The sequence below is a fragment of the Myiozetetes cayanensis genome, unplaced genomic scaffold, assembly GCF_022539395.1.
Source record: "Myiozetetes cayanensis isolate MyiCay16 unplaced genomic scaffold, myiCay2020 scf4, whole genome shotgun sequence".
Taxonomy (NCBI): Eukaryota; Metazoa; Chordata; class Aves; order Passeriformes; family Tyrannidae; genus Myiozetetes; species Myiozetetes cayanensis.
Genome location: NW_026087631.1, coordinates 8,039,929 through 8,066,755, shown reverse-complemented (window position 1 = coordinate 8,066,755; position 26,827 = coordinate 8,039,929). Strand labels below are relative to the sequence as shown.

Here is a 26,827-nt window from a genome sequence, read left to right as displayed (position 1 = left end):
AAACAACTTTCTCTTGGAACATCCAAATACCAACTTCCTGGCCTCAATCTATTTCACCAAAAGTGCCTAGGGGACAAGGATAAGAAGAGAAACCATTTCTAAGGCCAAATACCTGCGCTGGCTTAGTGCAGTGAAATGTATGTTCAAGCTCTGGCTCCTGCAACCCAAGTTCTCAAAAAACCCACCAGGAAATACAGAAAAGCAGTTCATCCACTGCCCCCAGTATCTGAAAAGCACTTGTACTGGTTTTGCTAGTCAAAACGATGTCCAAATCTAACGGTTTTCACAGCAGCAGACTGGATGTCTAACAGAACAAGACTGGCAAGGTAAAATGCTTATGTACCTTCTTTCTTCTATTTTCCTTTGGATAAGTTGGGGTTTTTTTACATTACTGTGAGAATCCTTACCTTTCACGTTTCTGATTATTTTCCTTGCTTGCCTTGCATTCTGATCCACTTGTGTCTCATCAAATCCCTGTTGTAGGAACTTAGAACCTAGAACTCTGAGCAGCACAGTGTCTTCTAAAAAGTGGTCTTTCTAAAAGCAGTGCTTGCTTATAAGGTATCACCACCAACCTGTGCCAAGAATGGCAAAGTCATTGTGAGATAAAGAAAATTCAAGCACTAATGACTAGAATTAAAAAAAACCAAAAACAACCAAACCACAATTTCCACACAGCTTGGAGAAGCATTTAATTAACTAGACAAGAAGCAGCAGGTTATTTTATTAAAGTAAAATTATATTTAAAAAATTGAAATGCATACATTCAAAGCACTTGAGCTCATTAATCAGTTAATACATAAACTAAACCTGGAGTTGTTCAGAGAAGCAGAAAATGGCCAGCATAGTGGGACACTGGCAGCAAAGCACTTTTCAGTACAATTCTGTAAGTCACATAAGTACATCTTTAGGCACAAATCTGGCCTAGGCATTACTTCACTTTTTCAATGAGAACATTAATTCATTATGCACCTGCTGCTGTGACAGAACCACTACAATTGTTAAATCTTGTCTTCTAGCACACAAAAAAATACACTGCTCTAAAAAGAAATAACTGGAATTAAAAATAAGGATAATGTATAAAAATAGCATAAATTTTATTTGACGATTTGTTCAGTTTTTCTGTTATGTTTCAGAAGTGAATTGCAACCACTTTTAAGAAAAGATGGGAGGTAGAAACAGCAACACAAATACCCTATCTGCAAATCTGCTTTATTTTCTTACCTTATTTTATGAAACTACAAAAAGAGTATTACCTAGACTTTCATTTCTACCATCAGTTAAAAGGTACCACTGAATAGAGGATACTGACTTTTTTTCTTCAACCATTGTCTGATCCAGCTTGACAGTAAAGTTATTTTTAGTTGAAAACATACTCAATAGCTAATTTTAATCATCTTATACATTATCAAACTGATAACAGCGGCCTTACATATTATCACTGGTTAACATTTAGTCTGTTCTTTTATGCTTCTAATAATTTTTGAAGATATTATAACCTCTGGAAGTTCAAAAGTGATCCACTCTTCCTTGCAAGCACTCCAAGGTTCATCCAGGTTGTTACTGCTTTGGCAGGATGACCGAACACTGCACTGTTGTCTGAAACACAAAGTCACAGTACATGAATGCTGCTTCTGCCAGTGCAGGGTGGATTACTTTTCAATGTAAAGGTAGACTACACAGCTTCCATGTGGATTACGAACAGGTGTAACACCCTACAGGTGCAGAGTTATATCCAACTTCTTCCAAAGCACAGAATTTAAAAGAATTATAGGATGGGCATACCTGCACATGGAGTTGTCATTACAACTTTTGAAAACCTCTGTGACAGGGTGATTGGTATTGAGAAGAACAACTGTATTGCAGAAATACTAAATTATGGACTTTAGGTTCACACGCTACAAATGAAAAATTGTGCAGCTTGCTTTTCTTGACTTCCACACAATTTTTCATCAGTTTGGAAGTACAGCTATTAAGAAAAGAAACCTTTCTCTAAAAGTGCATTCACTTGGAGTGAATGCAATCAAGGGCAACTTTGACTTTAGCCACTTTCAAGGGCAGGACCTGAGAAACACTTCAATCTCAGCTTTTGTGAGAAATCCTTGGCCTGCAAGTACCACTGCGTGTGCAGACCAGTACAACTACAGTGGAAGCGAAGCCTTGATGAATTTTCCCCCTCTGCCTTTTTTCACCTGAGTCAGTTTACTCTGGTCCCATAAATACATTCACTGATTTCACTGAGATATTTTTTGAGGAAGAAAATGATTCAAAAATATTTACAGGATTAGAGTTCTACATAACTACCTTAGGAACATCAGTTTCAGTTTGTGATAGAGTAGAAAAAAATGACTGAAAAAAAAATTAAACTTTATGGCCTTTAAGTTGTTACCTACCAAACATAAATGCCCACGTGAGTCAATGATGATGTTGAAGCACGTATATATGGTATCTATAGGTACCTTACCCAGTCTAAACTATCCCACAGTATTGACTTGCCACAATACTCAAAATACAGCATTATTCCTTGTATCAAAGGTCTGACAAATACATTTCACGAAGGCTAGTACAGAAGTTCAAATAAAGGCAGGTAGCATCAGCAGGTTTCCTCACAGAGACAAGAAATTTACCTGAGGAGCACTCATGAAAGCTCTGACACCTTACCACAAGCGGATTTGCTTGCAGCCACAATGTAAGAAAAATCAGTTTCAACAGGACATCCCTTTTATCATTTTAGTTCAGATTCTATCCTGATCCTTATGGGGTTGAACATCATTGTAAGAAAGGTACAGAGCTCAATTCTCAGTTATTATGAGATAAAATTCTTTACAACAGGACAATTTTTGCTCTCTAACCAATATTTTTCCTAGTGAAGATAAGGAAGAGTCTACTGTATCAGTTCCCATTTGAAATTGTCTGCTGTCACCAATTCATTTACTGCCTTCAGCAATGAGACCATGTTTTACATGGTAAGTTTTTGGGGTTTAAAACTGAAGCTAGATCTTTGCAATAAGGCTTGCAAGAATCTTGTAGAATGTTTGCCCCTCTTGGAGAGATTTGGTTTCATCTACTCTGAAACATTGTGATTTAAACAGAAATATATTGTAACATACACCTTTGTTATGTATTTATACACATACCCCATTTCTTGTACTCATCAGCCTCATGTGTGTACTTACTTTCAGGGTGTGCAGGGTGTTGGTCCATTCCATGGAACCTATCTGAGGTATAGCAGTAAGGAGTATGCTAGTAGCCTTATTTGCATTCCCTTTCAGCGTCTTTAAAACTTTATCCACTGAAACCTAGAAATACAATAAAACTGAATGATGTCTCTCAATTTTGATGGCACACGTTTTTAACAACCAAATAAATTTAACTCATAAGTGTAAAGGTGAAGCCTTACAATGTCTTTTTAGACAGAAAGAACACCTTTCCTCTGTGTGTGTATGGTGTATATTTGTGTACTGTACACAAACAGGAGAACTAAGGCAGGTGTGCTGTTTTGCACAGAGTTGCAAAAGAAAAAACACCAGTCCAATTACAAGAAGACAAGTCATACACAGAGTTCATGAGCTTCATAATCAAAGACCACCTGATTCAGACAAGAGGAAACAAAAGGTTTGCTAGTATTGAGACAAGTTTGTGAATATGAAAGAGAGAAACAACTGACTGTTCTTACTTTCATAATCATACATCACGAATACCTCAGGGATACTGATGTAGGCAAGAGCAGACTTAGTTCAATATGTCATCTCTTACCAAAACCACATTCTCACTCAAATCCCTCATGACAAGACCAGAGGAAAAAAGTTTCACTCACTGCTTCTTCATGTTCCTTCCAGCAGTCATAATCTGTTGCCATGGCAATACTAGCATAACTCATTCCAGCTTCCTTTGCAAGAATCACTTCAGGCACTGTGGTCATGTTGATAACATCAGCTCCCCAGCTGCGAAACATACAGCTTTCTGCTCGAGAACTGAAACGTGGGCCTTCGATTGTGACCATTGTGCCCTTGGAATGACACTGGAGCCCCAGCTTCTTGGCAGTCTCAATAAGAACCTGCAAAACATGCCGACGTCAGGAAAAGGAAGTAATTCCCATCCTGCAGTGCTTCTGCATCCCACCAAAAAGCTTATATACAAAAGAAGTTAGCTTTATACAAAGCAGTCAAAGTTCATATGGCTACAGCTGTCCAAAATGAAAGATCAGTTTAGTTTTCCTCACTGAACAAGAGAAATTTACAGTCCTACCAACAGTAATGAACTTAAACTCATTTGACTTTGTTGGTATCAGTTGGATTACGGCTTTCAGTGCAGACTAAGAAGACCGGAAAACAGGATTTTTTTGCATATTTAGACTGTGCTTACACTATAAAGAGAATGGTGGAAGAGCTCCACTGAGCACTACATTATCACATGGTGGAGTTGAGCTAGTGAGAACAGTAATATGAAATTTACATTTTGAAGAGCTGTGGTCAATGGGTCATTGTCCACATGGAGACCAGTGATGAGTTGTGTCCCTCATGGGTCGGTACTGGAGCCGATACAGTTCAACATCTCTGTCAGTGACACAGACAGTGGGATCGAGGGCACACTTAGTAAGTTCACTGACACACCAAGCTGTGTGGTGTAGTTGATAAAGTGGAGGGAAGGGATGCCAATTCAGAGGGATCTTGACACACTTGAGCGGTGGGCCAACACAAACCTCATGAAGGTCAACAAGACCGAGTGCAAGGTGCTGCACCTGCGTTGGGGCAGTCCCAGACACAGCTACAGGCTGGACAGAGAAGTGATTGAGAGCAGTCCTGTGGAGAAGGACATGGGGGTGACAGTTGATGAAAAACTCAACATGATCCAGAGATGTGCACTGGCAGCCCAGAAAGTCAGTGGAATCCTGGGCTGCATCAAAAGGAGAGTGGTCAGCAGGTCAAGGGAGAGGATTCTACCCCTCTACTCTGCTCTTGTGACACCCCACCTGGAATACTGCAAACAGTTCTGGTGTCTCCAACACAAGGACATGGAACTGTTGGAGCAAATCCAGAGAAGTGCCACAAAGTTGACAAGAGGACTGGAGCATCTCCCCTATGAAGACAGGCTGAGAAAGTTGGGGCTGTTCAGCCTGGAGAAGAGAAGGGTGCACGGAGACCTCACAGTCACCTTCCAGTATCTGAAGGGGCCTACAGGGAAGCTGGAGAGGGACCCTTTGTCAGGAGGTGTAATGATAGGACAAGGAGTAATAGGTACAAATTGAAAGAGGGGAGATTTACATTACATATTAAGAAGAAACTTTTTACTGTCAGAGTGGTGAGACACTCAACAGGTTACCCAGGGAGGCTGTGGATGCCCCAACCCCAGTGTTCAAAGACAGGCTGGAAAAGGCCTTCAGCAACCTGGTCTAGTGGGAGATGTCCCTGCCCACAGGAGGGGGGATGGAACTAGATGATGTTTAAGGTGCATTCAAACCGTTTAGCATACTATGATTAATTCTCTGCTGTAAGTTAATCTAATATTAATCACACATAATATTTTGGTTTATTGCTGATGTTAATTCTGAATCTACATTTAACTGAACACCAATTATTACACATTGTTAATAAATCAATAGACAACTTGAACTGTGACTTGACCTAAGCCACAGTTGAGTAGTACTTTTCCAAAATACTTTACAAAGTTCCAATTTTACTGCCTATAAGATGTTGTGTTGAGCTTCAGTTTCTGAAAGCAGTAATAACCAAGGCACTCTGTAGTATGCAAAACTTTACAGCTGGAGGAAAATATAAACTCAGTTCAGATTCTTATTTAATTTACAGTGCATAAACCAACTAAACCAGAATATTTTAATGTATTTGCAAAAATGCAATAAAATATAAAGTTTTTAGATGTTTTGATGCAAAATTTCTTAAATAGAATGTTACATTTAGAGTTTGGGTTTTATTGTTACTGCATTTATCGATGAAATTCCCCTGAATTGGGCTGAAATTATTCCAACAATTTTCAGGGATAGTTTTATGGAAAAAGTTTAAGTCACTTTTGTCTGGTATTTCAAATGAAGTAAAAATATTCCTTCTCAGCCTCACAAAAAATTCAAAACCACATGTTCTTTAAAAAATCTGTTGAACTGACTAGAATGCATAGGCTAATGAGATTATGATCACATGTGAGACTGGAAAGTACCTAAATGTTTTTTCTCTGTTTGAAAAGGTGCATTTCTCTGTTGGCTTTTCAATAACTGTAATACCTAAATAATATTGTCTCTAGTTAGTTAACAACTGAAAGAAAACAGTTCTAGGTGTATGTTTCCTGCAAGCCCAGGAAATGTCTTATGCATGAGTACTTACATTTTTTTCCAAAGTGAGAGACAGTGTGAAGTGCTGCCAATCATTTCAGAAATAACACTGTTTTTAATCCATTTCTTAATAAACTCCCTGTATTTGTTGTGACATGACACCACGCTCACAGTTAGAAGGCAATTCTATGCCAACTAACCTTTGGTAAGAGCATGTGACTAGACTCTTTTTTGCAAGAAAAATGAGAAGTATTTTGTATAATTTGCAGCTCAACAGAAGGTCAAAAGTATGCACATGTTTAATATGCAGTGGTTTGTTTCCTCATGAGACTTGAAACATCTTTAGTTCACTGTAGAACACTTCAATTCCCAGTGTGGACTTGCTGGTGGGTAAACCAGCAGTGTGGCCAATTAACAAAAATAGCCTGTAATGACACTGAAGTGAACCGGTGACAAAAGCAGAATAGATCAGCAGTACAGATGTTTGTACATTCTCTGGGTATAGATTGTGCCACGTTTCACAATTCAGATTTGTCTTCCTTGCAGAGAGCAAGGCTGTTAGAGCAATATGACTGATTCTGTAAGTACTCCTGCTCCCCTGAGGAATGCACCTCCTTGCAGCTTCTGATCAGAGCATTCAACAATAGCAAAAATTTGCAGTTCAACGGTCACCTTCCTTTTTCCTCAACTCTAAGAATACACTAAGGTGACACAATTGCAGGTACAGCCCTCCCAGAAGTTTATAAAGGTGCTGAAAAACAGAGAAGTGTTTCAACACTCCCTAGTCTAAATATTTATGAACCTTGAAAATCTCGAAGGGACCAAACCGAAAGCAAGTTAAGAATAACAGGCTACTGCAATTTGGCAATTTAACATCCTAAGCCTTCACTCTCCACCATCGCCCACCTCTACAATGCACAGATCCAAAAATGCAAGACTGTAATTTCTGTGAATGCTAAAGTACTATTCATTTAAATATTTGTATTAAATATGTGGAGTGCCCCTACTGTAGGTGCAGCTTTATTCAGAACAAAACGGATCCTAACTTTAACTGCTTTGTTTACTTCATTGCTCTCTTTTCTGGTTACCTGATAAACAAAGATCTTTTATCCATTTATTAAGACTCTGGGGAAATCTAGGTTGCCAAATGATGTCTTCTGCATACTTCCCTTAGAAAGACAGATGCAAGATCCTATACTTCCTATGCCTTCCAAATGCTACACTTGTCCTTAATACCACGACATATCTGAGAGACAGGACAAAGAGGTGCATATTGTGACCATATTCTAAGAATGCATAATTAGACTACTATATCACAAAAAATTGCCATAAAAATAACATTTCTAAATACTATTACAAAAGTCACTAACCTCTCTGGTTTTGGTGCAGAACGGCTCTGCCATTGGAATATGACATACTCCTGGAAGACTGGAATGTTGCCCGTCGTATAAAGTACAATGTCTTTTAGTTGTCCTAGAAAAGCAGCAACATGCTTAGGGAGAAGAATGGAGAGAAAACAGAAGAGAAAGCAAGAAATTTCTACAAATCAAAAAAACACAGCATCCCTGGGAGGTGGGGGGAAAAAATCAGTATGATCTTAATGACCACCTATAATCCTGTTTTGCCTCTGCACAAACCCTTCAGAACTGAGCTCAAGACTATAAAAGTGTTACTCCAGCAGGGCATTATCAAATAATATGAGAAAATCTTTTCTTAACAAGACACTGAAATGCTTATTTGTTTCTTAGCATTTTCACAATGTTCCTCAGCCATGTTTGCCGCATTATGTTCCAATTCTACCCAAAAACAATCAGCTAATTCATTAGTCAAATAACCTCCAAAAAAAAGAGTACAGTAAGCTTTCAAGAAGGCAAGGAATAAAGTCTGAATTACCACAAGGCTAGTCAAGATAGAACTTGTTCATATCATTGCATTCCTACATTGAAAGGATGGAAGTTTATATGAACAGCTTCCTGCACTAAAGAGGTGTGAATGCAACTAAAAAATCTTGGCAACAGGTTGTCTCCTTGTTCTCAGAAAGATCACACAAATGCACTGGCAGCTTCCAAGCAGGAAAATCCTTTTTCTCTTTTCTTTCAATTGAGAAATTGTTTCTTTGCATGCAAATGGCCAAACATGCTGCAGAAATTACCATCCGGCATGCCATTCTGGAACACATGTGTAGTAGTTTCAAGACTAGGCCTTCTTGGTGACCAGGTTGTAACCAAGGAACCAAGGCCATGTTCCCAGTATTCCATACAATTTTTACGTAAGCAAGAGTATAAATAAGAAGAGAGAGGAAACTCTCGCCCTCTTTCTTCCGGCGGACCGAAGGCGAAGGTAGCTTTGCTGTCGCTCTGCCCGGGCGAGGGAGTGAGGCCTAGCGCATCTGGTTGGCCTTGAGAGGCAGAGAGTGCCGGCGGTTGTGTGGTGTGGTTCGCTATCTCTGGAGGGAAGTATTTGCATTATATCCCTTTTTATCCCTTTTTCCTTTTCCCTTTCCCTTCCCTTTCCCCCTTTGGGGGGTTCCCTGTATATAATTTTATATATATATATATATATATATATAAATCTTCCACTTAAAATTCAGTTCGGTTTGGGTTCTTTTAATTTTCTTTTTCGTGATCTTTTCGATCAATTGCATGAGAGTGAAAGGAAGGGGGGAAGGCTTTGTCCCTGAGGTCCGGACACTTGGCTGGGAGCCAAGTCCAACCTGGGACAACATGAACTGTTGCCCACTATCACTTTACCTTCAAATGCACTACCTCAAGCTAATTCAGCCAATTGGATGGCACAAACCCTCTGGAACAAAACTCTTTGAGACATTCCCTTCTTCCTTGCAGTGTTTTACATACCGTACATTAGAAGAGAAAATGGAGACAACAGCCAAGTTCAACCCGGAGTTAAAACACAAAACATCTGCTGCTACTACTGTTTACAACAGCCCCCCCGCCATGCAAGTTAGCAAGTATTTTTAAAAAAAGGTTTAAAACACAAGTTATACGTTAAAGTAGGTTTGGAGAAAAAAAATAGGGTAGCCTATGAGCTAAAAAATGAGATTATAAAATAGTAAAGATATTAAAAAATTAAAAATATATGTAAAATGGGATACACTGTTAAAATCAGTGGAAATACTGATACTACCTTTTTCTTTACAGGATATTGAAAAGGTGCAAATAGAACATATCTGATTTTTCATACTTTTCTGTAATGTCTGTTAATAAACTATCTAGAGTTGGAAGAAATGGTAAAAGTCATAATCCATTTTCTGCATTATAGTATTTCAGATGTTGTAAATACTAATATCGGACTTTCAGATACCCTGTTCTTTGAAGAGAACAGCCACATCTCTACGTGGCCTATAAAGAAACCCTACTACGTTTAGCACCATACATACAAACTGCATGGGAATAAGTAACAACAGTAAGACCTGCAGTTGCTCTGAGCAAATGGACCACATGTGTTTGCACTTCAGAGTGTGACAATTTCTCTTCTGTGTGGAAGGCTGCAACTCTGCAAAGGCCAGCTGATGTGTCTGTAAGTTGCTTGGGTATGGTAAGACTAAAGGTGGATTTGAACCTATTTCTGACTCCTGCTACACATGAAATAATGGCTGGCAGAGAGGAAAGCCTTTTAGCCTCTCCTTCTTTCCCCAGCCCTCCTACTCAAGTCAAAGGTTGACCATTTTGATCTGTCCAACTCATCTGTCTGCAAGGTACAGGGTAGCAGCACGTAATTTTAACTGCTGCAATACCATTCCCCTGTATCCCTTGCAGAAAAAATTAAGGTCACAGAGTCACAGATGCTTTCCACGCCTTACTCTCACAGAGAGACCAAGAGCCAGAAACAAATGATAGTACTTGTCTCTTATTATAGGTATTTGAAGACATCCCCATGTACCCTGAGTGACTCCTTATGGAGCCAGCAGGAAACAAGAAATAAAGAACTCAACAGCCAGTCTTTGAAGACAATCTGCTCCTTAGATCTCACAATTTTAAGTGTGGAGAAGTTTGCACGCCCTCTGTCAGAAGAAGGCCTACTTAACAACAAAGCCCAACTGAATGTTATACAACTGCCTGATTGCTTACAATAAAACAGGAATAAGTCACCACGTGCCTGCCTAGAAACCAGCCATGATACTCACAGTAGAAGTGCACAATCCAGAAGGATCCAGCATAAAATAAAGGAAGAGTACAGAGATACTCCCAGTGGGGGAAATTAGAAGCAGCACTAACTTTAAACAAGCTGCAAAGAGGTGGTGCTGCATTGCTTCTGGTGGTCATCTGACCTATGAGTAGAGCTCTGCAGAGAATGAAGCCTCATGATGCCTCTGTGCCAAATAGTGGATGGCTTTGGAGAAGAAAGGGGAATTCTTTCCCTAGGAAAGGGGTATTTATGTTTTTAAGCACAATTGCTTGAGTACCAAGTTCAAGGAAACACTGGTACTCTTAGTGCAAGCAAATCCTTGCACTGTTACACAGTTTTACCATGCCTTCTTCACCCATACTGGTTATTGAAATTCAAAGCTGCACCCACTACAATATTGAAGGTGTTCCCAGTTTCTATTCCCCACTCTGCAGTAACAGTCACACCTTTAATCAGAGAGTAAGGTGGTTTTTGCTCCTTCATTTTGGTTTTATGAGTAACACAGAATTTTCTGGCAATTCTGATTATGTCTGATTCTAGGATGCAAAATCCAACTCAAATAAATGAACAAACCAACCACTTCTGTGTGTGACAAACAGCTATCACTTGCATCATCACCTTCCTCCTTCTCTCAGTAATGCTGAATTATCAAACTATTATTAATAAAAGAACAAAATGCAAATTCACAGCAGCATTGGTTGTACAAAAATCAGTCTCAGTATGCTCTGCGTCTTCAGGGACACTGAAAGAAAATTCTCCCTCAAAAAAACTTAGAGCGTAACAATACTGAACAATTGCAGTCGTGTATGTGACACAGAGAATCAAAACAATAAAACTGGCAGCTGTTACAGGATTTCTTTTACAAAGCTATTTTCTGCATCTCCCCAACTGAGTTATGTCATTCAAGGAAGTCTTACTCTTCTTTGCCTACCAAATATCAGCAGCAAACCAAAGCATTCAAAAGCCCCTAATCAGTCCGATGTAGTGAGTTGACTAACAATGCTGTAATCAACTAACAGGAGCTAAAGGTATAAAAAAATTTTCCCTTTTTTTTTTTTTTTTTTTTTTTTTCAAGTACTTGTTACAAAAAAGAAAACAAGTGTTGCAGTTCATAGTAGCACCTGTGGTTATTTCTGGATTTGGAAGAAGGGAGAACACAATGTATTTCTGTATTCATTGTAAAAAAGGAATCTTTTATTGTTTAAATACACATAATTATAAGGACAAAGAAAGCAGAGACGGAATACCTAGTGTTTCCATGTTCCTCTTGCACTGTGGAGCCTAAGACAGGATACAGTACTCCAGGTGCAGCTCACCAACATGGATTACAGGGGAAGAAGGATCAAGTTCTCCAACTTGCTGGCAACACCCCAACTAATGCAGCCTGAGATACTCTTTGCCTCTTTTGAAAGATTGGTGTTGCTGGTAATCTTTAAATGTAACTTTATTTTCCCCCCAGCTTCGCTTGAATTATTCTAAACATCAGATAACCATGGAGGGTTAGACTGGTGCAAGGAGACAGACTTTGGAAAGAAAGTTGCTTATGATTCTTAGCAAATAAATGCAAGCATGTATCCTCATTTTAAAACAACCTTGTCTCTTTTGTTACTGTGTTGCATTTACCTCTCTTCTGCAGAACCTTATCATTACTGCCTATATTTTCCTACTATGATTTTTCATCCCTCTCCATCTCACTTCAGATACTTCCTAAAACTTGAATGCTCTGTGCTCTTATCCATGTTTCTTACCCACATCTGAGAATAGGGGATTTCTTCTGAAGAAGAATACTCTTCTCATGGAGCTGTACTTCAGTTCATTCATGGCCACTCTTGAAAACCTGGTACCTCTATACCTGTTAGAACTGAACTTTTCGTAATCTCATTCCTATTTCCTATCATATCTCCTAGCATGAATCTCACTTTTTGACAGAAGAACTGAGGTTATCACCTCATTTCACAAAAACTTGATTTAAAACAGACATGTTGTTATTGTTTAACCCCACCCGTCCACGTTTACCTCCCTGTTACTCACCTGTCAATAAACTGGTCAATTATGACAAGATCACCAGGTTGTATTTCCTCTCGTAAGGAACCACAGGCAGTAGTAACTAATATGTGGGAACAATTTTCTTCTTTCAAAGCCCAGATATTGGCACGGTAATTGACGTTCGATGGCATAATTGTATGATGTCTTCCATGTCTGCAAAGGTACATGTGGCAAGAGAGTAACATAAATCGGACTGAAATTGCCTTCCTTATTCCAGATAAAGAGAATTCCAGGAAACATATTTTCCCTAGCAATATTGGAAGTGGAACGGATCATTTCAGCTACTTCCAGTGTAGCTTGTTTTCCTAAACATACTAAGGCCCTTTCAGTATTCAACTTAGAAATAGTGGTGTAATTGTCTTTTTAAGTGCAAAAATTTTTAAGTTTAAGACTGTAATGAAAAGAATCTTAAAAACACAATCCAAATATACTTCATCAGATTCAAGAGTAAAATAAGCATTTTCCTCTGAATTTTCTATGTCAGTTCCATAGATTCTGAAACTGTTTTCCCATACAACACAAGAAATTTTTAAGATTTATATACATCTCCAGGAATCTTCTGCCCAGAAGTGCTGCTTGTATTTCCCCACACAGAAAAGAGCAGCACATCACAGAACACTGTGTTCTAACCTCTCATCTTTCCAAACAAAACAGCAGAATCATCACATTTTTCTCTTCACTTTTGAAGTGATCTGACTGCTTTCATAAATTAAAAGAATGACTTCACACTGATGCAGTATTCTTCTTCACCAAGACAGGAAGTACTTAGTCTTGTAAGCAACGAGCTCTTGTGCTATCTCTGTCTTGGTTAAAGAAGTACATCACTCACATAATGACTAAACACATTTGAAAATTACTTTCAACCATGAAAGAGAAAACAAGGAACTTTATTTCCCAACTGATTTTTTCAAGGATCAAAAAGTCCTAAGAATTTGATCATTTGGGAACTGAGAGCTGCACACAACATGACCAAGTACTGTCAGGCAAGAGTCCCATGTTGTCATTAGCATTTCTGATAAGCTACTAGGAATGCAGATTTATTGCTTAACGTTGCAGTTGCTGTCAATCCTCTTCTAGAATACATGTGCCTTTTTCTAATTTGAAATCTGATATTCAGAAACCAAAACACAAAGTGTTTTGAGGTACCTCAGCCCTAAAAGTAAACTCACAAAGGTCATATATGAATGGTCATAAATCCCAGTGAGGAAGTTAAATCACAGCCAAGTTGTTAGACATCTGTGGCCCAAGGTCTAGTTTGACACAGCACTGCCATGATATCTTGACTTAGCATTTCATTTGAGAAAATGAGAAAAATGTTGTCCAGCTGTAAAAAAATACATGAGCAAAGTCCACGAAAGATAAGAAAAATAAAACCACAGACAGAAGTGTAGTTGCAGAGACGGTTAGCAGTCAGCAGCTTTAATAGAAAAACACTGGCATGAACAGAATCAGTGCCCTGAGTGCACCACTGGGTCCTAACTGCCCTGGCCTGAATCATTTAGGGAAAACTGCAGGGGATGTAGCCCCCTAACCAATAATTGTAACAGCCAGAGCACTCAATAATCACAGGGAATGATTTGGAAGACTCTACAGTAATATCAGAGACACAGTTGATCTGGAAACAGGCATTTTCTCCATTTCACAAAGGAAATCTGCAAACACAGTGAGCAGATGAATTAATTAGTAAGGTTATCAGCACCACCTACCTACCACCAGAGCAGATGGCCTTGCAGGCTGCCATTCTCACTAGGGCAATACCTCCATTGGATTTCTCTTTCCTAACCTAGACAGTATTTTTAATATTCTCAGCCCCTGCAACATCAAATTTGCTAAGGAAACAACACAGACTTCTGCTGAACTTTGCTAGCAACCACACAGAGCAAGATGAAGTCACAGTAGAAATTTAGTTCACTAAAGGAAAAAAAAAAAACAAACAACTCCTGAGAAAACTTTGAGACACACAATACAAACCCCATTAAAATGCTCATTTACCTTGCTAAGAGCACACAGTCCACATTTTTGATCTTTCCCAAAATCAAAGCATCTGATGGCTGCAAAACAAGCAAGTAAGAATGAGTTACAGCCTGACAATCATATTAGAAACCTTTGCTACTACCCAAAAACAAGCACAATAGTTACGAAAGGAAATACTGGCTACCACTGTCGCTCTCACATTTTCTTGAGCTCAGCTCTGTAATTTGATATGGCAGATTAGTAAAACAGTCTGGTACAGGAAGATCAAAATTCAGATCAAAAGGATTATCACTGTTTTCCTGTGTTCATACTAACATTAACATTGCAACCCTTTACTTTAGGGTTTGAAACCATAATACTTTCAAACACATCAAAAGAGCATTTCAAACAGTGCTTCAAACATAAAAAAGCAGCATGTACACGTTCCTGTTAGATTGATTAGCATGCCTCACTCTTTCCTGTAAACTATAATTGCCTTTTTGCTAAACAAGTGCCATTCTCTACCTAAGTCCCCTCCCAACGTAAATCACATTTAATCTGTCCCTTTCCATAACACTTTCCGTTCTCTTCTCAGTCTTTCTACTATGGGCCCCTAGCTCTAAATAGGGGCATGCATAGTTCTGGATTCCTCCAACTCACCCCCAGCTTCCTGAAAAAAATCACTCTTCCCTGCTGCTGGAAGCCCTGCTTTTGGGAAGTGAACTGTGATATGACAGAGAAATTCTGGTACCTCAGCCCCGGGACCTCTCTCACAGCTACACGACAGGAAAATGATTCTTCCCAAATACCAACCAGCCAGGATGACAGAGCATTTTCATTTTAGCTGTCCAGCTGGGACATGTACCCGGACTTAGAGATGGGACACAGTGCCCACACAGGGCAGCTGCTGAGTCATCAACCACCATTACAATAAATTAACTGCGCTCGGGGCTGTATTCTCCTCCTGGGCATCAGAGATCTGAAATACAAAATACTTCTAGCTTCCCTTTATTGTTAAACAGCTACGAACAAAATTATGCTTTAGTTACCGATCACAAGTTTCCAAGTGTCTTGAAGGACTCACACATTTACATCTAAAAATGTTCTGTTGCTGGCTACTAGATAAAATGCAAATAAAATTATAATGCTAGCTGCAAGATTTCAATCAGACCTTAGTTTTACAATTCTCTTACACACTCGAAAATTTGCAGAGTTCTAGAATAAAGTGATATGTGAGTCCCATGTAGCTGCATTTTGAAGATACCAATTTCTAATAAAATCATCACCTTCTACTTCCTATTGCACAGACCTTTTTGGTAAATATTCACATGAAAGTTCTCAAAGCACCATCAACGTTGAATTTCTGTCAGGCACATATTTACTACTTTTTTTTTTTAAAGGGAATGTTCCAGAGCATTTACTTTTAGAACTGTAGTGTATTTTCACTTCCTTTTACAAGTTTCCATTTAATATTAAACTATTGACATTTAAATGTTTGATCTTTACTTCACCTTACATATACTCTTCTGAAGCAAATATGGCTTTAAGAGTGAAATTTCACACAGGGCAAAAGCCTTGCTGTTTAGTTGCTAGCTGTGACGTTAAACATTCCATAACAAGGAAGGTTCACAATAATTAGCATTTGGGCTTTTGTTTTGTTTACACACATTTGCTGCATGAAGTAATAAGCACTTAGCTCACAATAGGATACAAAAGTACTCCTATAAACTAAAGAGGACTTCCATCCAGAACTTCCTTGACTTCTATCAAAATCAAAATTAAAGATTAGTAAGTTGCAGACTGGACCCTCTGCTTTAGAAGTGACAGATTCAAATTAACTGCACGTGGTAAAGTTAAGTTTATATCCAAGGAAAATAAAAATCAAGGAATGCTTGAGATGAAAAGTATCCAGCCTTCATTTAATCTGTGAGCTAGTTTACAAACCAAACAATGTACATTGTTTTGGGGAGGCAGAAGAGGTGCCTAAGTGTTACATTACATGGTCTGATTTTTCCTCATGCAAGACCACAAAGCTCAATTGCAAGGCCAAATTCCCTCCTGCTTAGTTTGCCAGAGACACCTATGACTAGAGAAAAGGGGGAACCCCTAGAATAATTATCTAGAACAGGAAGATATTTTGCCCATCTGGGTAACGGTGATTCAGAACCAAGATCTGTCATCCAGAAAGTAAAACAATCTAACTGAAAGTATATTCTGAACAAAGCTTTGTAGTAGCTTCAAAATTCAGTGATAAAATTGCTCAGAACAGCATGTATTATGCTGTAGGAGAACAATATCTGCCATATGTGGAAGTAGAATCCCCAGCGGTTTCAGGGTGTTTTCCATAGAACACCAAATTTTTGATGCACTGAAAGTGGACAAAGGAGAAAGACAGATGGAATATTAAGAACTGTAAGCTTATTTATTTTTTTTATACTTATGCATTTTCATTATCGTTAATGTAACTTGAAAGATCATAAAAGGACCAACATCAACACAGTGAACTGCAAAAACTGCCATACTAGTTTCCTTTAACCTTTGCCATATTTCATTTGAAAAAAATATCCCCACGTTCCCTAATGTTGAATTTTTGTTATCAGATGATTCTTTTGATTTGAGAAGGCCAAGCAGAAGACAATTCCAGGACTCCAAATGGACAAAACGTAAGCTATTATTCATCTTCTAAAAGAAAAGAAACAGCAATAAAGACAGACCTATTTTGCTGCTGTCAAGTGTTAAAGGTGCCAAGGAACATCACCATCACAAAAGTTTTCAGCCAAAAATCTCTTGGCTATGTTCTTGCCAAGAAATTTACAAATTAAACCCCAAATATTATATGAAGTAGAATTGTACCATTTGTGTTTTTACATGATAAAAGGAAATATACATTTTTTTAACTATGCCTTGCATTTTCCTTTTAACATCCATTCACTCTCATTCTTCCTCCTTTTGCTTGAACTAAATAGTTTGATATTGCATCTCCATTTCTCTCAGGAAATAAAAGACCAAAAAGTTCTGAAGTTTATTTAGATTAAGCCCTTTACCTCTTAATATTTCAGGCAGATTCTCTCCCCACTAATGTCACAGTTCTATGACAAAGAATCTTTATGACAGAAAAATCCCCCTTTTGGTTTTCTTTCAAGAAACAATCAAGAACAAGATACACCTTCAGAAAAAATGCTAACAAACCACAAACATCTAAACTTTTCAAGCCACACTTAAAAAGAACCTAAAACTGCCCTCTTGCATTCAGCAACAGTTGCTCCTCTCAACTCTGTACTTCTAAAATGAGAGGCAGGTTGTGTACACCTCCTTCCTGAATGCCAAAAAGTCTCAACAGCAAAATTTTGATCCACCTAATGGATCAAATTAGGTGAATTTTGATCCACCTAATGATACCAGTTGAATTTGTGAGGTTTGTTTCTGCTTCAGTCGAAGTCCATCAGCTTTACCCAGTCAATGCACTTTATGCAACTTAACTCCTCCACTAAGCTCTGCACATCTTACACTAAGGCTGACCCATCAGTTGCTCCATGAGGATGCAAACTGCACTGAACCACTAAGGTTGATGTGACCTTACACAGGAGGAAATCTACATGAAACAAGCATCAGGTCAATGCCTGATTTCTTAGGAGTTCAGATGTAAGAGAAGGAAGACAGGCCATCAGGGTTAAGGATAAAAGTTTGCTGTTTGGCTGTGCTCTCTTTCATAGTCCATCCAGGTCAGCTTAAACAGTCCCACACTATCTGGAATCCCTATCCCACACTCACCACACTATTTGGAATTCATGCCTGGATTTTTACTGTGACATCTCAGTTATACCCTGACACCCCTTACACAGAGAAAAAATTTTTAATGAGCTTTTAAGTTGAGCCTATGCTAAGTGCATAATACACAGGCTCAGACACAGCCAGTCTACTACTGATCAAGGTTTCTCACAAACCACAACAGGTACCAAGATTTATTTTCTCGTATTCATGTTGTGTTCTGTGAAGAACATATTAAAAAATACAGTAGCTAATCTGCTTACTAAATGGAATTTAAAAAGCCTTCCATATAGACTGAAGATACAGGAATGAGGAAGCTTTTTCCACTCTCCTGTGCAGGACCCATCCTGCAAGTACTCCCACTTCTCTCAGTAATAGTAAACCCTGCTGCAAGCCAGCTATTGCACTGCAGAATTTGTGTCACCCAAATCCTGCTGCACCTCAGTGCTGTGACAGAAAGACCTTCAGATGCTGTGCTGACACTGTGCCCTTAAATCTGATCTGAACAGAACCCTCTGAGGGAGAACTGTTTCATCCTTCCTAGATAGTAAGGCTTCAGTCAATACCTGTTACAAGCATAGTGTTACTTTTGCTTTGTCAGCAGTCTCTAAACTCATCCATGCTGTGAGCATTCATGACTCTCAAAAACTAGGGAAAGCATGGCAACTGCTTTGGTTTAGCCAGTGGATTCTCCTTTAGAACAACATTGGCTACATTTTGAAAGCAGAGTATAGAAAATGGAGAAGGCCAGTTCCCTTCTTTCTAATACAGATTGTTAAGTCATTTTGAAAGATGTTAGAAAAGTCAAATGTATTTTTCTGATTATGTTTTCCCCTCCCTTAATCTCCTTCCCCCTCCTGAATGCTGTGCACACAAACTCATCTTGCTCTTTACATTCATACTTCCACCTTAAACCAATTTTGACTGGAGGCACAGAGTTAGATGCTCAATCACACATCATACCACTGAGCTTTCTGGCAAGCTTCTACTCATAAAAAAGCATTTGTTACCACATATCAGATGTTTTATTGTTATGTATACTAGCTTACACTGCTAGACTTCATAAGATATAATTCCAATGGCAATCATAAAGCACCGAGACTCCCCATGTCTTATGACATTACAGAATATCTAAGATCCAATTCTTCCATGAACTTCCTGTGTCAATTAGAACCTCTCTCACCCTTGCTTTTCCTCAGCCTTTGTCTTCCCTGTTTCTCGTATAAATGCTTTGTGGCAGGACTTATCCTTCACAACACCCCAAATGCTGTGTACAGAGCAACAGCCTCAGCCTCCACTTCCTTTTACTGAGAGAAAGGACCAAACCAATGCGAAGGAGAATTGTTCAAGAACACCTGTGTCACAAAAACAGTCCCAGAGCTTCATTTTCAAATTATGTGGTTATAAGCACAACCTTACATTGGCATGTAAGCATAACTCAGTAGTTAGAGGGGAAATGGTGGCCCACATACTTCAAATGACAGTTTTCTGCAGCTTGGAAAGGTTTCTGGATGGATCTGACAGATAATACGTAACAGCACAAATTTGAAAGAGAGGGTTTATCTCTTGATTGCAAATTCAGGACTGAGTTTGTAAATTCATCCAATCTGCAAATGAGAAGAGATGTAGCCTCCCTTGCACATCGTCTGCACAATACTTCATTTCTACAAACTAAGAACTACACAATACATAGTAAATAAATAGAATAGTACTGTGCCAGGACCTCCCTTACACATTCATTTAACAGTTTAAAAATTCTTAAAGCACACGTACACATCTTGAAGAATGTCAGAAAGTTTCATTAATAAATAAAAAGGTTATACAGACCTTGCCATAAGGAGTGTCAACATATTTTTCTGTTCTTCCTTCTAAGATATCTGGATCATCCAGGCCAGTTCCACCAATAATTCCAATCTTAGACAGAAAGTACATATTAATCTTTTTGCAATTTACATTTAACGGTATGCCTGAAAAACTAACCAGGCATCTACAAAATGTATTTTTTGCTCAAGATGGGGCTAGACTACAGAATAACAAAACATAATATGCCCAACACGTTTCCCAGAATGGAAATTTCAAATAACTAGTTTCAAACAATTGTATTTAACTTGCTAATGCCTTACCCAATGATTTCCTCTTTGAAATACCAAATTAAAAAAAAAGAAGCTATGGAAAAAGTGCACAAAGATGTGCCAACTCAAAATTTATTTCCAATATAAAAATGAAGAGTGTTATTTATGAATGCCTCTAATGAGTGTGAAATGCATGTAGAAAGCATATTACAACAAAGGCTTCTTGTTTACATGGAGAAAAACAGTCTTACACGTAACCACCATACCAAACAGCAGGCTGTCGTGGTTTAAGCCCAGTTGGAAATTAAGCAGCCGCTCACTCAAGCTCCTCCTCTCTCCCCCCTTATCCCAGTGGAATGGGGAGGAGAACCAAAATAAAACTTTTATGTTGAGATAAGAACAGTTTAATAATTGAAAATAAAGCAAAATGCAGTAACAATGGTAAATTATAATAACAATGATAACAAAAAGGGAAAAAGCAAGTAATGCACAGTACAACTGCTCACCACCCTGATGCCAGACCCCACTTCCCGAGCCCAGATCGGATCCCCTCCCAGGTAACTCCCTCAGTTTATATACTGAGCATGATGTTCTGTGGTATGGAATACCCCTTTGGTCAGTTTGGACCACTTGTCCTGCCTATGTTCTCTCCCAGTTTCTTTTGTGTACCTCCTCACTGGCAGAGCATGGGACAATAAAAAAAAATATTCCTTGGCTCAGGATAAACACAACTCAGTAAAAAACTAAAACATCAGTGTGTTATCAACACCATTCTCACTCCAAATCCAAAACACAGCACTGTACCACATATTGAGAGGAAATTAACTCTACCCCAGGACATAGGCATTACTATACAGCACTGTACATCCAAAATAACGAAAACTTTTTCAAAAAAAATTTGACTTGACAAAATCTAAGAAGTTCCCGCAACTAAAATCCCCATTGTGTCTTGATATGATTTATAGTGAAAAAGCATGAAGTGACTCACAATTACCACCTATCTGTCATCCTTTGGTAATCACCAATTTCTTGTTCTCACTCATCTGTTCTAGTTCTTTGTAAAAAAAAGAGAAAGAAAAAAAAGGCTAATTTGAAACATATATTCTTACTGAGACTAAATTTGCCTGTGATTTCACATTCCAGCTAAAGAAAGATGCATCTGAATTTTCTTGTTTCCAGTTCATAATTGGAAAGTAATTTGTTTTTGTCACTCTACGGACAATTCAATTTTGAAGCAAGTCAGATTTTCTCTTGAGTTCAGAACACTTGTAGTTCTTTGGATGGAACGGGTACTGTCAAACTTTTCACAACTGAAAGCTTAGTAATGGTATTAAAAGATGATGTCACTATCAGTACAGAGAAAATGCTCTTTTTTTTCCTTCAATTTGTTGTTGCATAGTTTGTATCACTTTCATATTGAAGAATTCATAACTGATTTGCTTATCATGGTAAAAAAAATTTGAACCATTCTGACACAACTTCTTACCACAAAGACTGAAGATTTCCCAAATAAAACCTCCAAATTTCAACATACAACACCCCCGGTTCCACAACACACACAGAACTGCCTCTTTCTATAGCCTTTTCTTACTTTCACATTCATGGACACCCCATTTGTTCCACCACTGTATTAGTTGGGTATCATGCATTTCTTTTCAACAAGCAGACGCTTTGTGGTCTTCAATACACACCCAATACCAGATGGTGTAAAGTATTCCTGAAACAATGAGGTAGTTTTAACCGATCTTCTGCTTCCTTTTGCTACCCCCCTGTGGAGCTCGGGGAACAGTGCAATGGAAAATAGCAGTTAAAACCTACGACTCCAACCCTGAACACACACAAGTATTAGGGAAGACCTAGATCACTGTCTGCAGTAGTACTGATGGTCTGTTCCCGTGTTACTTAGTTATCATGAACATTTAGACTGCTAGATTTCTCACGAAAATCCTGAAAACTATACACACTTTAGGATGAATAAAATACAGCCTTAAGAATTCTGGAAGGTGTGCAACAGGAGCAATCATACAACGCCAAGACAACAAAAGACCATCTTTAACCTTGTTCTTGCATGCATTCGGTTAACAGTGAAGACTGCCACATTGACAGAAGACAGTACCAAAATGGTGCTTGTTTTTTTTTTGTTTGGTTTTTGTGTTTGTTTAGAGATTTTTAAATCTAGGGAAAAAATGGTTCCTTCAGTAACCAAACTAGTTTTAGCTTCCTATAATACTTGTTATGACTTAAGATCAGGAATATTCAAAAGGGAATGCTTACCTTCCCAAGCTTTTACATGTGGCAAAGTTGTTGAGACGGACGAAAACAGTGCAATGCTGGAGATACCAGTTACAGATACATCATATAAAAGTTATTTTGGAACTGGAATGCTTTAAGGTCATTATGAAAGCACAGATCCATCACTATGGATCCCACCTGACCTGGGGCAGCATGGGGAGAACACAGAGCACAGAAGAAGCGCTGGACTATGTTGATTTTGCTTCAGCCTTCTTCCCCACTGCAAAACACCTCAGTGGCAGTCTGGTCAACCCTCAGGCCACCAAAGCAACATTGGCTAGAGAAATGCTGGGCTGACTTATAATTTGCTGGAGAGCTATTCCAGTGGAAGCAAAGCTAGGCCAGCAGAGATTTTTGGAAGCAGCTGCTTTTCAACCATGTAATGTCAGCTTGGAGCTGGCAGCTCTAACCCTAAATTTAAATTCATCTCTCTGACAATTATTTTTCCTCCAGTATATATAATCTCCAGAAATAGTATCTGCATCTGGGAGCTAGGCAATCTGATTCTATATTAAATTCTGTTTTCAAACCTTCTAGTGAATTACCAAAAGGAATGCAGATGCTTTAGGCTCAGTGGGGGAGATACCCTGTGTCCTGGTTCAGGATAGGACAGGATTAAGTTTTGTAGCAGCAAGGAGGAGGCATAGCCAGGATAGGGAGGTTATTCTATACCACCTCACATCATTTTCTGGGAATGGGGGAAGGGGACCCTTCCGGGTCAGGGCAGCATGAATGCAGTTGGGCTCCCCGTGGTGTAGTGGTGAGCATTTGCATATGAACTCTCGCCTCCTTGGTACACTTTCTTTACTAATATTGTTGCTGTTATTGTTTTCTTACTGCTGTTTCCAGCAAATTGTTCTTATCTCAACCCATGATCTTTACCTTTTGTGCCTCCAATTATCCTCTCCATCCTACAAGAGAGGTGAGTGAGCCAGCAGCATGGTTTGGCGTGGTTTCAGTGGAAACACTAAATAGAAGAATAGCATTCCTAAACCACGACACCCTGTCAAGGGAACTGAGGTCTATTCCCATCTAGGAGCCCAGACACAGAAGGTATGGAATGGCAGAGAGAACCTGACCCAGGGAGAACAGTATCACCTTTCCTTAAAAGCCAGACAGTCATATCTAGGAGTGACCTCAAGAATGGAAAGATTGAATGCTCCATTCCAGACATTGATTGCATCCTACAAAGGGACACAAAAGACATAATTTGTAAAAATTAATGGAGGCTATATATAAGGATATCTGAAATTAAATCTAAAGTAAAATGGCATTGCAGTAGAGTGAAACATGAATTATTTTAATATGGTCCATCTCAAACACTGGGATAAAGAGCAGCAAAAGTGAAACCTAACAAAAAGTTATCACACTAATAACTACAAAATCAGAACCTCCCACTCTGTGGGAGTCCAAGCAACAATCACACTGAAGTATACACCTTTCTTCACCTGGTGTTGAGTGAAATTCCCCAAGTAGGTTTAAGCACAAGCATAGAAGTATCAGTGCAGTAACAGCCTACACTTGTCCCCCTGAGGGTCCTAAACATTGTCATTATCGCGCACGAGTCTCTGCGACAACTAACAACCAACGAATCCTTCTGTATTCCTCTCTTCTGTTTTGGGGATACGGAGAAGAGGGAGAGGATGGCACTACAAAGACTTTTGCTTAAAGCAGAACATCAAACCACATTAAGAGAAAAAAACCCTGTAAACTGAAGACAGCTTATAACCGTTCTCTACGCACCAAAGCAACTGAGTGAGTTATTTCACCTCAGACAACGAATTCGTAGTTTATTAAAACGCATGCCCGGGGTTTCAGCCTGCCCAAAGGCCTGCTCAGCCGCGGTACCACCCCGTCCTGAGCCGCTTTTCAAGCGCAGGGGAAGGACAGGTCTCAGCGGGGAACTCCAGCACCGCTCGCTCCCGCCGCAGCTCTGGGCTCCGTGCACATTCACACACACAAGGGGCACAGCTACAAACTTGCCACGGTCCCTCGCACTGACAAACCCGACACACCGCGGCCGGGTCGGACACCCGGAAATTTCAACAGAGAGGCCTGCGGATTTCATTAAAAACTTTTTTTTTTTATTTTTTTATTTTTTTAAAAGATCGTCTCTCCGGGGACGGCCGGCCCGCGGGAGCCCCCGAGCGGCCCCGGCCGCGGGAGCGCTCCGCCGGGCACCGCCCGGCACCGCGACCCCTCTCCCGCCCCGCACCGCCCCGCACCGCCCCGCACCGCCCCGCACCGCCCGGCTGCCGGGCCCGCTCCCGGCGGGAAGGGCGGCGGGGAGCGGGGAAGGGAGGGACGCAGGCAGCGCTTCTGGCCACGCGCTCGGCAGCGCCGGGAGGGCGGCGGCGGCGGGGCCCGCTCCCTCCCGCTCCCGGTGTAGGCGGGCGGAGGCGACAGGCGGGGGGGGGACCGCGGGCTGCCCCGCAGCAGGACGGAGGCGCGCTTACCTTGACGGGCCCCGGGGCGGCTGCGGCGCTGGCGGCGGCCATGGTGGCGGCCATGGTGGCGGGAGGGCGGGGCACGGCCCGGGGGTGTGTGGGGAGGGGGTGGCCGCGCTTCCCGCCGCTGGGGGGCAGCACCCGCCCGCGCTGAGGGCAGAGTGCCCGCCGCGCCCCCACAGCGCTCCCGCCCCGGCAGCGCTGTCCTTGTCCGGTCAGCGAGGATGCAGGTTGGAACACCTCTTGAGTTCACACTCTGAACACACGTCCTCTTAATCGCTCTCTTCTTAATCCTTCTGACCCGCGCGTTTGCCCGTGACTCCCTGGGAGCCTCCGCTGCTTGGGACCGGAGCGGTGCTGCGGTTGGTGTGATTGCAGTAGTTCACCTACTTAAAGGTGCAAGTGCGTTCTCAAGATGTTAAGCGTTGGCTCGGTCTCTCTGGAAACTTAACTTTCAGAGGGGCCATATTTCGGTCAGACTTCCGTCCCATATAGCTGGAGACACAGCCGTTTACTTGACTCCCTCCCCCCCGCTTCCTTAAATTCATCAATTTGTCAACAGAGGTGGAATTGAGGGTGATCTTTTCAACACCCAAAAATGACTCTGAGAACAAACTGAAGCATGTTTGGGAGGGAAGGGGAAATACTTTCTGAAGTACACGTGTATAAAAACTATGTAAGTTTAGGTCTCCAAGCTAAATAGAGCTTCAAGTGATAAAAGAAGGTAAAAACTATTTTATTACTATTACAGTTTTCCTACCTGCGGTATTTTTCTTCATTTAAGCAGAACATTTGTTTTGCCACAACATGATCCTACGTTTTGAGAAACATCGATATGTTTATGTATTTTACTTCCATAGGTAGATATAAATATCAGATGTAGAGCTTTCAAAAATAGCTGTTACCTTTGTTGACTGGAAGTACGTGAAAGTGTTTCACATGTTTTCTTTAAAGCAGTATTATCTATTGGAGACACCTCGGCCACCCAGACATACCATTCTCACATGTCCTCAGTGCTACCTGCCTGTTAAAAAAATGTCACATATCTACTAGTAAATGAAGACTTGAACTCATCACTGAACATATGTCCTAGCTTTTAACTGCTAAGGTCTTGAGGCAGTTCTTTGTATACCAAGAGGAAACAAATATTCCTGATAATTTGAGGCAGTAGCAGCTAATGCTGAACCTGTGCTTCGGCTGGAATGTTCCATCTGTGCAGCTTTAAATACTTTATCCTGTCATCTTCAGTGTATGTTAGAGATCTTAATGCACTGCTGGGATGTCTGTTACCAGGCCTGAAGCCTTCTTACTGCAGTTCAAAGTGTAGACTGTACTGATGAGAAATATACTTCTGGAAAATAGTAGTTTAATAAAGGGAGAAAGAAGGATGTGGGTAAAGTTACACGTTAACTTCTTCAGTGTGAAGTTACAGTTTGTCAGGTGAGTTAACTTCTTCATTGTGTAGCCATAATTCCACACTAAGTCTGAAACTTACCATATTTTTCTCATTGTATTGAAGTTATACGTTCTACTCTTAGTGTACAGAATCTCTTAGTGAATAATTCCTGACAATTCCTTTTGTTTAATTCTACTACAATGTTCATCCACTGAATTGACTACAAGAAACTGTGTCAGTTGTGTTGCAGTACTCCTTTCTTACTGCAACTATGTGCAATCTATCTACTTTTTGAGTATGAGAGCTCACTTTGCTTAAATAGTGTGGAAGTATTCACTGTTTAAACTCTCAGAGACAATTAATTATTACTTTTATTTAAAACATGCTGGCTGTTTCTACACAGGCTGTTCATTGGAGCTTGATA

General features: G+C 40.0%; 1 protein-coding gene across 1 annotated transcript; it reads right to left on the bottom strand.

Annotated features, from left to right (window-relative positions):
* Positions 1-674: 674 nt before the first annotated feature.
* Positions 675-25,083, bottom strand: MTAP (methylthioadenosine phosphorylase). The gene is made up of 8 exons (XM_050329094.1): positions 25,017-25,083; positions 20,024-20,110; positions 14,468-14,526; positions 12,461-12,628; positions 7,654-7,756; positions 3,818-4,057; positions 3,177-3,299; positions 675-1,599 (listed from the first exon to the last, which is right to left on the bottom strand). The coding sequence occupies exons 1-8, from the start codon at positions 25,068-25,070 to the stop codon at positions 1,561-1,563; spliced, it is 873 nt and encodes a 290-aa protein (XP_050185051.1). The 5' UTR covers positions 25,071-25,083; the 3' UTR covers positions 675-1,560.
* Between the last annotated feature and the right edge of the window lie 1,744 nt (positions 25,084-26,827).

What these genes read in the sequence shown, in the direction of transcription:
- MTAP (XM_050329094.1), bottom strand. Translation starts at nt 25,070, where the DNA reads ATGGCCGCCACCATGGCCGCCGCCAGCGCCGCAGCCGCCCCGGGGCCC. An exon ending in CCGCCCCGGGGCCCGTCAAG is followed by an intron (nt 20,111 to 25,016) that starts GTAAGCGCGCCT and finishes TTTCTGTCTAAG; the next exon opens with ATTGGAATTATTGGTGGAAC. An exon ending in GACTGTGTGCTCTTAGCAAG is followed by an intron (nt 12,629 to 14,467) that starts GTAAATGAGCAT and finishes GTACCTTTGCAG; the next exon opens with ACATGGAAGACATCATACAA.